General features: G+C 37.1%; 1 protein-coding gene across 2 annotated transcripts; it reads left to right on the plus strand.

Moving 5' to 3' along the window:
- The first annotated feature begins 1,880 nt into the window (after window positions 1–1,880).
- Window positions 1,881–12,406, plus strand: OSGEPL1 (O-sialoglycoprotein endopeptidase like 1). 2 transcript variants are annotated; one of them, XM_052635604.1, is made up of 8 exons: window positions 1,881–2,037; window positions 3,376–3,616; window positions 8,129–8,516; window positions 9,293–9,497; window positions 9,574–9,722; window positions 10,517–10,647; window positions 10,772–10,843; window positions 12,328–12,406. In XM_052635604.1, the coding sequence occupies exons 2-8, from the start codon at window positions 3,396–3,398 to the stop codon at window positions 12,404–12,406; spliced, it is 1,245 nt and encodes a 414-aa protein (XP_052491564.1). In that variant the 5' UTR covers window positions 1,881–2,037; window positions 3,376–3,395. The 2 variants fall into 2 exon arrangements, with proteins under 2 accessions (XP_052491564.1, XP_052491563.1); XM_052635603.1 differs by lacking the exon at window positions 12,328–12,406 and having other exon boundaries at window positions 10,772–10,964.
- The last annotated feature ends 291 nt before the right edge of the window (window positions 12,407–12,697 follow it).

Genomic DNA, 12,697 nt, shown 5'->3' on the forward strand with positions numbered 1-12,697 from the left:
GAAAATAGAAAATGGATATTTTATCTTTTATCCCTAACAACTAGTAAACTGCCTAGAAAAAGGGAAGAACCCAATAAAGATGTGATATGTGAAAATCCAATTTAGTATGACATAATTAATAAAGATTCTTCTATATAAAGTTTTCCTCTAAAGTTTACAAGTGGAAAGCTAAGCAATACCAGAGAACGTGAACATACTTATAATTCTGAACTCAATTCATGTTGCAGTTACAGTGGTTAGGCCATGTTTTCTTGAGAATGCCCATGAGAGTGGCATTCAAACCATATGATGTGATCTGCATGAAAGCCCAGACAAGCCCCAGAGAGCGTACGTCTTTCCCCCAATAACTTCTCCAGTATAATAAAGAATATGGAAGAATTATACTTTAACTTGCCAAATATCTAGGACTGGTGTAAGTGCCATTCTTTCCACTACCCATATTCTTCCTGTTGTTCAGTCTAAGTCATGTCCAACTCTGCTACCCTATGGACTATAGCCTACCAGGCTCCTCTCTCCACAGGATTTCCCAGACAATACTGGGGTGGGTAGCCATTTTCTTCTCCAGGGCATCTTCCCAACCCAGGGATCGAACCTGCATCTCTTACCTTGAGATGAGCCACTGAGCCACCAGGGAAGCCCCAAATCCTTCCTAAAGTCCTTAAGTTCTGCTCTTTCACCTAATACAGCATTCAGACTCAACAGCAGAGTACCCAGATAAGGAGTGCCCAAATAAGGTATCTACTGATACAACCAAACACAGCAGTGATAACTCTGACAACACAGGAGAGCATTGGGATAATGTAATTCAAGCTGCAAGAAAAACAATACCAGATGTGAACTATTTTATGTTCAGCATAGATCCCAGTGTATAAGAGAAAGTAATTCCTGGCCTATCATATGCAATCAGGATGACATTATTCTTTAACCTTTAGGTCTTAATTTTTCTTTTTTCCTCTTTTTGGGTCAACAACACATCCTAGGGAAAATATGAGCTATTTAATGTTCTATCAGTTAAGAGAACAGACTCCAGGGCAGATGGCCTGACTTCTAATCCTAGTTCTGCATTTACTAGCTGTGTAACCTGCAAAATCACCCGAACCCTCTTCTCCAGTTGCCTCATATGTAAAATGAGGACAGTAACTACGTCATGGGGTTGTTATGAGGATTAAATAAATCTGCAACAGTGCCTAGCGCACAGTAAATGCCACTTTATTGTTAATTATGTTTATTATTATCATACATAAATGAAATTTTTGATAAACATTAAGTTCTACCTTAAAAATTCTTAGTAAATGCTGATAATCATAAATTTCATACCTGGTAATTATGAATTACATATCTGCCACTAGACCATAACTGTGACTTTCCCTACCTCATACCAAGACCTTCACACCAAGAAAGGCACAAACTTGTGCCAGCCCTGTCCAGCCTTGAATTTATAAAGACCTTGAGGTAAAATCTTAACGCCTCGCAGGGAAGAAGAAAGAATAGATTCGGACAAAGCTATTCAAATGGTAATAAGTTCACTTACGAATAAAAACAAAAAAAGACTGAAGGAGGTTAAAGAATAGGAGTACATACTATGCTGAAGATTGCCTCCAGAGTAAGCAAAGACCATACTTTTCTCACAGAGGCGTCCAAATTCCAGCCTAAGGCAAAAAAAATTTTTTCTTTTACTGTAGCGTACGTAGTGTTTAGAACTAAATGCTACGTAGTCGAATCTGTGCTCTCGTAGTCGAATCTGTCTCCGCTGTATCAGTAGCCATGTGACCTTGCAGACGTCTTACGTACAAGTCTGGGAGAATTGCTTGAGCGCCCGCAGAGCATTTAGGGAAAAGACAGCCTTTGCGATTGTACTTATTCTGAGTGACGCCCTCGGGGAAACAGCTCCTGACCCTGGCGACGGGACGAGGGCCCCGTGTTCATGACATCACTTCCGGGGTGGCAAGTTCAGGCTTTCCTGCGCCTGGTAAAGGGCATTCAATCAGCTTTGCACGGAAAGGAGATGAGTAGTAGCTACTAACGTTGACGAGTAAGGTGGGTGAGATAGTTCAGCCCTCTTCTCTCTGTTGCTTTCGCGCGGCTAGAAGAGCGGTTCCGGTTAGAATCCCTCGCTTCTTAGAGCAGAGACCAGCGCGGGCCAAGTCCCCAGACAGACCAGATTCATTTGGGACCCAGCTTGGCTCCAACGAGAAGGGCTTCGCACAGGCTTCCTTGGCTGGATTTAGTGACTGTAAATCTAAGTTTTCATGGCGCGTGTGTTGAGACTGCATCCTCTGCAGCTGTCCTCTGTGAACAGGTCGCTCATCTCCAATCCCTGGACGCCCCCCTGCTCCTGTGGAACAGTAAAAGTTCCAATATTTGCTCCCCACCCCCTATTTTGTCCACTAGTGTGATAGAGAAAGAATCTATTAAATCTCTAGAAGGTTCTAGAACAAGGTGATTTGGGAGACATGAGATTAGATACTTGGCAGTGTGAAAAAAACAAAGTGCTTTAATGATGGACAGCTGTTATTGGAGAGAAGAGGATTTGGGGAGATCTCTGTTAGTGGCTCACTGATAAACAATCCCTGAGTGGAAAAGATCCCCTGGAGGGAGAAATGGCAGCCCACTCCAGTATTCTTATCTGAAAAATCCCATGGACAGAGGAGCCTGGCAGGCCACAGCCCATAGGGTCGCAAAGAGACACAACTGAGCACACACACTAGTAAGATAAACCTGTGGCAAAATGGAGATTTAATTCGAAAAATTGTAATTAATAGATAAAATAGGTATTAGGTTATGGTCATTTTAGTCGAGGTGTTCTTTTAAGATGAGCTTAATGAGAACGCTTGTGTCTAAACTTACACGCCTGAATCTTCCTGTGTATTTAATGCGAACTCTTGTTTTTCAACCACATGATTAAATTTTTCGTTTGAAAGATGTTTCCGGGAAACGGGATGCATTAATTTTCATTAGTTTTGCTTTGCCTTTATTGTTTTGACTTTTTAAAACAACAATTTGTCTTAATTTTGGCTATAAAAAATAAATAGCACTTTTCAAGGGATTATGTAACTATTGTACTGTAATATTAGTTCTTTTATAAAGAATAATCGTTTGCTAAGAGCAGCATACAAGTATTAGTAATACAGAAATTTTATATATAATTTTATGTCTATAATGTTCCCCTTAAAAGAGCATTATATTAATTCATAATTATTTATATTAACAGTTTCTTACAGCCTTTAAAATATTGTGCTAACTTTTAACAAAACTTTCCTAAATTTTTATAAAACTATATTGAAAAATAAACCAAGTTTTCAGGAATTTTGCTTTACTGAAAGGGCTAGTGGCAAATGTCAGGTCCAAATAATAGTTTGTTTCTTTCTCCTCTAGGAATTACCCGTACAGTAAATATGCTAATGTTGAATAAGACAGCAGGAGTCTTTTTTAAACCATCAAGAAGGAAAATTTATGAATTTTTAGGAAGTTTTCATTTTCATCCTGGAAAACTATTTCTTCATAAACTAGTATTGGGAATTGAAACCAGTTGTGATGATACAGCAGCTGCTGTAGTGGATGAAGCTGGAAATGTTTTGGGAGAAGCAATACATTCCCAAACTGAAGTTCATTTAAAGTGAGTAGGCATTATCTTGGTAGTTTCCACTTTTTTTGAAAAATAAAATGAAATAAAATCTTAATTTATTACATATAAAAGGCAAATTTTAGGATCTAATTTCATCTTTTGTGCAAAAGTCTTAATAACTGATGTAGAAAACCTTACACCCTTCAACCTGGCTTTTAAGAACCCCCACAGTAATTTCCTGACCTTAGCTAATCCTGTTGCCAAAAAGAAACAAACTTCGGTGTTTCTTGAATTCCCATGAATTCCCATGGCTGATTCATGAATTAGCCATGAATTCCCTTCAGCAATGCCATTTCCTTTTGTCCAGCTGTATGTTTCGTGGTCTCCACTGAAGTCCTAGGAAAGTATGACCTGACCTACAGCCTGTGTTAATCACTGAAAAAGAAAATCCTATATCCACAAATATAAATATAAATATATATATATGTCACGTCGATGCTTAATAATATACCGTTGTATTAAAACACAGAATGGTGCCAGGTTTATAACCTCAGCTGTTTCCAGAGGGCCCCCAGGCAGATTGCATAAACAAATGGGCTGGGAATAATGTAGAAAATAACTGTAGGAGGTCTACTCCGCTCCAGCCAATTGTTGACATACAGGAATGTAGGCCTTGTGTTATTTGATCATAAGAATTTTCAAGAGAATGGAAATCCAGAATGTTATGGTAATATCTCCCAAATTTTAAAAATTAGTAGGTAACTGCAACTTACTAAAATACTGTGCAGTACAACTACGCCTTCAAGCCATTGATTTCCAACGTCTGAGTAGTGGAAAAGGCTGGCGTTTTGAGACCATAAACTTGTATTTGAATCATGAATTAGCAGTCGGTATTGGCTCTGACTTTGGAAAGTTCCTTATCCTCTCTGAATCTGTTTTATTTTTTTTTATTTATTTTTAATTGGAGGATAATTGCTTTACAATGTTGTATTCTGTTCTGCCACACACCACCACGAATCAACCTTGAGTATACATATGTCCCCTCTCCCTTGAATCTCCCTCCCACCCCTGCCCCTATCCCACCCCTTTAGGTTGTCGCAGAGCACCAGGTTGAGCTCCCTGTGTTATAGACAGCAGCTTCCTCCTAGCTGTCTGTTTTACACATGGTAATATGCTTCAGTGTTAGTCTCTCAATTTGTCCCACTCTCTCCTTCCCCTGCTGTGTTCCCAAGTCTGTTCTCTATGCCTGTGTCTCTATTCCTGCCCGTTAATAGGTTCATCAGTACCGTTTTTCTAGATTCTGTATATATGTGTTTATATAAATATTTGTTTTTCTGTGATTGCTTAACAGGCTTTAGGTTCATCCACCTCACTAAAACTGACTCAAATTCATTCCTTTTTATGGCTGAGTAATGTTCCATTGTATATGTATGTGTGTGCATGCGTGCATGTGTGTATACTGTGTATACCACAACGTCTTTATCCTTTCATCAGTCAATGGACATCTAGGTTGCTTCTGATTCTGTTTTCACATCCATAAAATAGGAAAGATAATACCTGCCTTATGGGATTGTGGGTTGCATGATACTTATAACAACAGAATATTATAATTAGAAATAGTATACTTGAAGAGGCAGAGTAGGCCTCTAATGGTTACATACTATATGAAAGCGGCTGTGGTGGGCCTTAATAAGGCGCAGTGAAATACTAGCAAGTCCTTGCCTCCAAGAAGTTTAACCTAATCTTTGAGACATGATATATAGAACTACAAGGACAGTTAGCAGTGCAAGGCAGCATAAAGTAAGTATCACAGAAGTAGTACAGATAATAACTTATTACCATACCTCAGTTTCACAATCCTTTTACTATTTTGGGGTTATTGGACATCTGAACAAAGGAATGTTAACTGCACAGAAAAGCCTACCCTGACCACTTTATCTGAATTAGGTACTCCCACCCAGTTTATTCTATATCATCATGTCCTGGTTATTTTCATAATAGTTCTTTTCATAATTTTTATGTTTACTTAAATAGTCCCCCAAATAGACTAAGCTCCAAGGTGATGGAGGCTGCGTCTGTATTAATCACTACACTGTACCTAGTGGCCGGCACAACACTTGACATGTTGCATGGGTCAGTGGCCTTGAGAGACAGATAGGCCTTCAGTGAATGGAGATGGAAAGACTATTGTAGACTGAGATAGTCTCATTGGCAAAGGCAAAGAGATGAGAAAGCGCTGGACAAAAAAAACCTTTCAGTTTAGCTAGGATGTAACTCACGTGAGAAGAATATACAAGCTGTTTGATACCAGCTCATCTCAGCATGTATTGAATACCTACAATTGCAAGGCAGCCTCTGAGGCACTGTGGGTACAAATATACGATTTTTTTCCTCTGAGCAACTTACCATATAAAAGGGTTTAGATTATGATTCAGCCACTGACTAGCTTGGAGACCTTGCACCATTTTCTGTGACTCAATGTCCCTATCTGTGAAATTGGGATAATAATGGCTCCTAGCTCATAATATTGTTGTGAAGATTAAATGTGAATTCTTTTAAAGTATATAATGTAGTTATTGTCAAATAGGAAGGGCTGCAAAAAACCCCATCTATTACTGGTAACAATAGTACTTCTCTTTCTGTTATATATTAGTGAAGAAGACAAAGAGGCAAACAGGTTGTTGTAAAACAGCATGTAAAGTGAAGTAAGAGAGGTCTGCTCTGGAGAGGAGTTCCTTTCTTCCAAGCCAGAGACCTGGAGGACAATCTTGACTTGTCCTTCACCACTCTGTACCCAAATCAGTCATCCGGTCATGGTAAATCTACCTTCCAGATACGGAAACTTTCCTTTCCCTTTTCTCAGACTTAATTCAAACCCTTATTGTTTCTTGTCTGAACTCCTGGCTCTAGCCTTGAGGCTGAATGGTTTCCATGCCTCTTTATTAGCTTTATTCTTTAATCATCCATTTTCCATACTGTCTAAAAATTATTTGATTATTAATTGACTTGTAGCGATCATTGTTAATTCTTTGAGAATAAAGCCATTGTGTTTTTCATCTCTTTCATCTCTGATGCTTAGCATAATCCTTAAAATACATAGAAGAGGCACAGAAAGAAGGGAAGTGTAGGCAAGTGGGGGAAGGAAGAAATACGTAGAAGGGAGAGGATTTGGATTTAAAGTCTCCCATATTCCAGTCATCACTGCTTTTTTTTTCTGACAACACAGTATAGTACAACTCCAAGGATCGGATAAAGTATCTGGAGAAGTATAGTTAGAAGGCTTTGAACAGAGTGACTTTAATGAGTGAGGGCTTTTTGAAATTGCTGGTGACAGTCAAACAGCCTGACCTCATCAGTACTTATAAACTTAATTAAACGTGGAAAGTGAGGAAAAGGAAGGAGATAAAGATGAGCCTTGAAACCTAAGCAGTTTGGAGGTTATTGATGCCATCAACAGAATTGAGGAATATAGAAGAAAAAGTAGCTTTAAAGAATTAAGGAAAATTGTATTACAATATGAATGTGTTGAAATAAGGTAATTCCTCTTAAATAGCTCCCTCATTGACTGACACATACATATTTTAACTCTTAAATAAATGATTGAATGCCATTTGTATAGAACCTGCAAATCTTATAACATCAAATCATCAAATAGTTGAAGTTCTCTTTTTGAGAGTAGAGGTATATCTTGCAGACCCTCCACATTTTTGCTCTGCCTTCTGATCAGTCACATGCTGGCAGGTTTTTTTGCTATCAACCTTTGCCTTCTAATTCTTTACTCTTGACATTTGGAGTGATCGTCCACTGCTTGTCCTACATGGACCAAAAATCAAAATTGGATTCTTGGATTAAGATTGGATTCCCAGACTTTATTTCAGGATTTCAGGCTGTCTACTGTCCTACCATGAGCTCAAGTGCAGTGTGTTTAAAAATAAACTCGTCTTCATCACAAAACTGTCTTCATGTTTCTGTTAGGATTTCTTTTCTCCCAGTCATTCCGGCTCAGGATTTACCTTTGATGGCTTGGTTCCCCCTTCCCCTGATATCCAGTTAAAATTATTACAGTTTTCGGTTCTTGGTCCTTTTCCATTCTCATGATCACTCAGTTTAAGATGTAATAACCTTACACAAATACTTTTGCAATAACCTCTTGAAAAAATCTCCCTGCCTGCATATAGATTCCTTCCCCCAAAATCCTGATTTCCTTTCCTAAAACCCAATTTTATCCTGTCCTTTCCTTATTTAAGACGTCTTCCGTAGAATGCTTCTCAGAATTATTTTGGTGGTTTGATTTATCAAGAAATAAATCTGTGGCAGTTTGTTGTGTACAATTTTGCAAAGTCAGTAACAGTAAATTACATCCTTAATCATTGCATGTTGAGTTCTTATAATGTACTACATATTATAAGGCACACATAATTAGAAAATACTTGACTTACTAATGTTTTTAGCTATATAATGATAATTTGAAAACATGCCTTCAGCCATAATACATACTTTTTCTTCCTCTATTTTTATAATCTTAAACTTATAAAAGTTTGGGTTTTTTTGTGTGTCTTTCAGAACAGGTGGGATTATTCCTCCAGTAGCTCAACAGCTTCATAGAGAAAATATTCAACGCATAGTACAAGAAGCTCTCTCTGCCAGTGAAGTCTCTCCAAGTGAACTCTCAGCAATTGCAACTACCGTAAAGCCAGGACTTGCTTTAAGCTTGGGCGTAGGTTTATCATTTAGCTTACAACTGGTAGACCAGTTTAAAAAGCCCTTCATTCCCATTCATCACATGGAGGCTCATGCACTTACTATTAGGTTAACAAATAAGGTAGAATTTCCATTTTTAGTTCTTTTGATTTCTGGAGGTCATTGTCTTTTGGCATTAGTTAGAGGAGTTTCAGATTTTCTTCTTCTTGGGAAGTCTTTGGACATAGCACCAGGCGACATGCTTGACAAGGTAATTATTTAAGAATTAACATCTCCATTCTTTTTTGTTAGGTGTCTGTTTCAGCTAAATAGTAATAGATGAACTATCACTATTCATCTAAATATTTCTGGATAATATTAAACTGAAAATATTATGTGAGCGAAACAAAAAGAGTAGTGCATAATTTTATGAAAGATTCCTTCTTACCCATTCTGAATAAGATGATATGAGGTTTACATCAGTATATAAAGGCTCTAATAGTTTGCATATATTACATTTATGATTTTAGTCAAATAACATGAAAGAAAGTGCTTTGTGAAGTGTAATGTGCCTTTTAAAACTGAAACGAGGATATATAAAATGACATAAGGACATTAAAGATGCACAATGTTTTATTATTAAATGTTATCATTGCTGATACCACTGACAAGCAGATTTATTCTTTGTTTTAGCATTCTAAAAATGACTTCTTTACATAAAAAACCTGATTCTATCAAGCTGAAATTCAAAAGAAATAGGGCAGGTTCTTATTCTGAAGTTTATAATTGAGCAGTCATTGTCATTTTCAAACCTATTTTCCATCCCCAATAAAAGAGCAAAAGTAGATAGGAAGGCAGTGATTGGCCACTATTGATCACTTGTCAGAAGGAGCAAGATGTCTGTCTTGACCGACCACCAGATATAGTCCTTAGTTGTAGAAGTATAGCATGTCTTATTCATCCAGGGTAAAAATCATTTCCTTTGTATCTTGGTTTCAAAATGTATAGTTTCATGATGTTACAAAATTTTTTGTTTGTTTTTGGTAGGTAGCAAGAAGACTTTGCTTAATAAAACATCCAGAGTGCTCCACCATGAGTGGCGGGAAGGCTATAGAACATTTGGCCAAACAGGGAAATAGATTGCATTTTGATTTCCAACCTCCCATGCAACGTGCTAAAAATTGTGATTTTTCTTTTTCTGGACTTCAACATGTTATTGATAAGATGATAATGCAAAAGGAAAAAGAGGAAGGTATATTTGTAATTAGTAAAGTTGGACTGATAAGTAACACTGGATGGTACCTAAAAATACCTGCTCATTCCTGCAGGTATTGAGCAGGGGCAGATCCTGTCTTCAGCTGCAGACATTGCTGCTGCAGTCCAGCACACCGTAGCCTGCCACGTTGCAAAAAGAACACATCGCGCTATTCTGTTCTGCAAGCAGAGAGGCTTGTTACATCAAAGTAACGCAGTACTGGTAAGCCTTGTCAGAGAATAGCAGTAATCCTTTACAGTGTGTTCCTTTCCTTTCCAGAGCTTAATGGACCATAAGCATAGGATGAAAAGATCTTTATGCCATATGTTGTCCCTGACAGTAAGAGATTATGTAGAATAGAAACTAACAGCCATTTCTTGTACAGGTGTGGCTCTTATAGGACATCTGTACAGCATGTGTGGCAAAAATGTTCAAGGCTGCATCTTACTGAATTTAAAAGAGTGTTTACAGTATGAAACAAAATGGAGTATAACTGCTATCATTGTTTTAGAGAAATGGACTGTTTCCTTCAAATTTATGTTCCTTTGATGAAATCCCTTTAAATGTGCTTAAAAGGCTCGATAAATTTCCTGTGTCACTGTATCTTAAACTTCATCCTTTTGAAAATTGTAAAGTGGGGAAATATTTAAACAGTAGGTTCACAAAATGGAATATTACACAAATATCAAAGGTAATAGTTTAAGAATTATGTAGTAAAATTTTAAAAATGCTTATAAGCAAAAACTACAGGGTCTAAAATACTGTATAATGATTGTACTGTGAGGAAAGGGTTAGAAGAAAATGTATAGAAATGATAGTGATCATATGGTAATATTGAAGTTGTTTTTTTTTCTTTTCCAAATGTTTATTATATAGATATACTACTTAATCATTTACCCACCTACCAAAATGTGATATTGTCTTATTGTATAATGCCGGTATTTTCCCCAGGTTTAGCTCACAGCTTACCTCATATTCATGTGTGATATTTGTTCACTTTGGTTGAACTTTTTCAGGTTGTATCTGGAGGCGTCGCAAGTAACTTATATATCCGAAAAGCTCTGGAAATTGTGACAAACGCAACACAGTGCACTTTGCTGTGTCCTCCCCCCAGACTCTGCACTGACAACGGCGTTATGATTGCGTGGTAAGCCACAGGGTATTTGTGGCTCACTCAGAATTATGTAGATACTAATTGCTATTTCATCATGCTAAATTTTCTTCCTTTAAATCTTCGGCTAGTTATTTTATTTTTAATGCTTCTTATTTAGGAATGGTGTTGAAAGACTACGTGCTGGCTTGGGCATTTTACACAACGCAGAAGGCATCCGCTACGAACCAAAGTACGTGGTACCATTCATAATCTCTGTGCAGCTGTACCATAAAAATCAAAGCCTGAATTTTGCTTTTACAGTTAAGGTTTTCATTGACATTCTAGTGGTACTTAAAGAAAGATTATATTAATTTTTTTTCTTCTAACCTAGGTGGTAGATAACTTACAGGAAATATTTTTGTTATAGCAAGAAATTATACAAATGTTGGCCAATTATAGGTTAGAAACACGGAGTAGGTAAGGATGATGAATGCTTTCGTTTGGGACCAGAATGGAAACCATGTCCGTGACCTGGACTTCTGCAGCATCAGGACCATCTCAGCACCAATTGCCATGCTGAAAATAACAGAAATGTGCAAAAAGTATTCAGGTGTGAGACGGGGTTGTGAGTATACATCTCCACAGGATGCTGAGAAAGTGCCAAAAGATAGTTTATTTTCTGCAGTCCTTGGATTTCCCCTCCCAAATTGAAGTTCCTAGGAGTAGCACAGTTTTTCAATTTGTTATCAAGTTCTGGTCTAAGTTAATTCTGGAATAGTAAAAATAGTAAAGCATGATTATATTTCATAATCTAACATAATTCTGTTTTAGTATTGTTTCATCTGCTGTTTCAAAACTTTTCAGCATTTTAGTATGTAACTATCAGCCACGTGAACCATAGACTATTAAAGCTGATCATAAATGGACAGATTTTAGTTAGTAGTGACAAAAAGAATCCCTTTAGTTGATGGCCTAGCCTCAGGTGGAATCCACCATCTGATCCAACACAGCCTTCTTGTGGCAGTGTTGAGGCTGGAGATGATGGCTTTTAGGTTGGGGTCCAACTGAAGTCTAGCATATGCTAAACACGGAAAAAAAGCAGAAATCTGAGGCCAAAGTTATTTACTAAGGAAGAACAGAGGAAGAGGGTAGGATCTAAAGCCTCCCCTGCCACCAGTGACAAAGGAATGTAGAACGGAATGAGCCTGCTTTTGAAACCTCAGAGAAGAGCTGGTGGAAGCCTGGTGAATTGCTGAAGTAGGAATGGATAGTTTAGCTGTATGGTAAACTTTTTAGCCTTTTAGCTTTGTAGAGCATAAAGCATTTTTTGTAATTTTTTTGTTTCAGCTTTTAAGTTATTTACAGTATTTGAGAGCAGTAGAACTCTTTCAAAAACATCTCAACCCCAAACTCACTAAATTGTGTACATTAAATATGTATAGTGTTTAACATGTCAATTATACCTCAAAGAGATTTATTTGTGCATTTTTTTTCTTTTAGAATAATGAAAGAGGTTTTAAAATATTGCCAAATTTAGATTTCCAGTCTTCCTTTACCTGTTTTGCTAGTTTGAGGTTCCACTCTATACGTATTCAAGAACCACCATCACATATGATAGTTACACACTAGATACATATATTTTTTGTCAGAATTCTAAACGAATAGTTTGCAGAACTAGTGACAGATCAGTAAGCAAATATTTGATATAATGTGATTTGTCTGGTTTTGATGCAGATGTCCTCTTGGAGTAGATATATCAAAAGAAGTTGGAGAAGCTGCTATAAAAGTCCCACGATTAAAAATGAAGATTTGATTTTTGCTTAAAAAAAAAATCCCTAAAGGTTTTTATTTTTTTGTATATAAAATATATAATATTAATTGTTCATCAAGACTTTCTTTGTTATTACTTTTCTTATGTTTGATGTTTAACCTGCTCTTCTGAGAGACAACAATAATAGTCTTACAAGGGAGTATAGCGGTTTGGTTTTTCTATTATCAAAAACCAAAATAAAACATCTTGTGAGGAAAATAATATACTGATATTGGCAGGTGAAAAGAAAAATCTTGGGAAAAATTGTAGCAGTTCTGCTAAATCATGGCCCCA

This window comes from Budorcas taxicolor, chromosome 2, assembly GCF_023091745.1.
Source record: "Budorcas taxicolor isolate Tak-1 chromosome 2, Takin1.1, whole genome shotgun sequence".
Lineage (NCBI taxonomy): Eukaryota > Metazoa > Chordata > Mammalia > Artiodactyla > Bovidae > Budorcas > Budorcas taxicolor.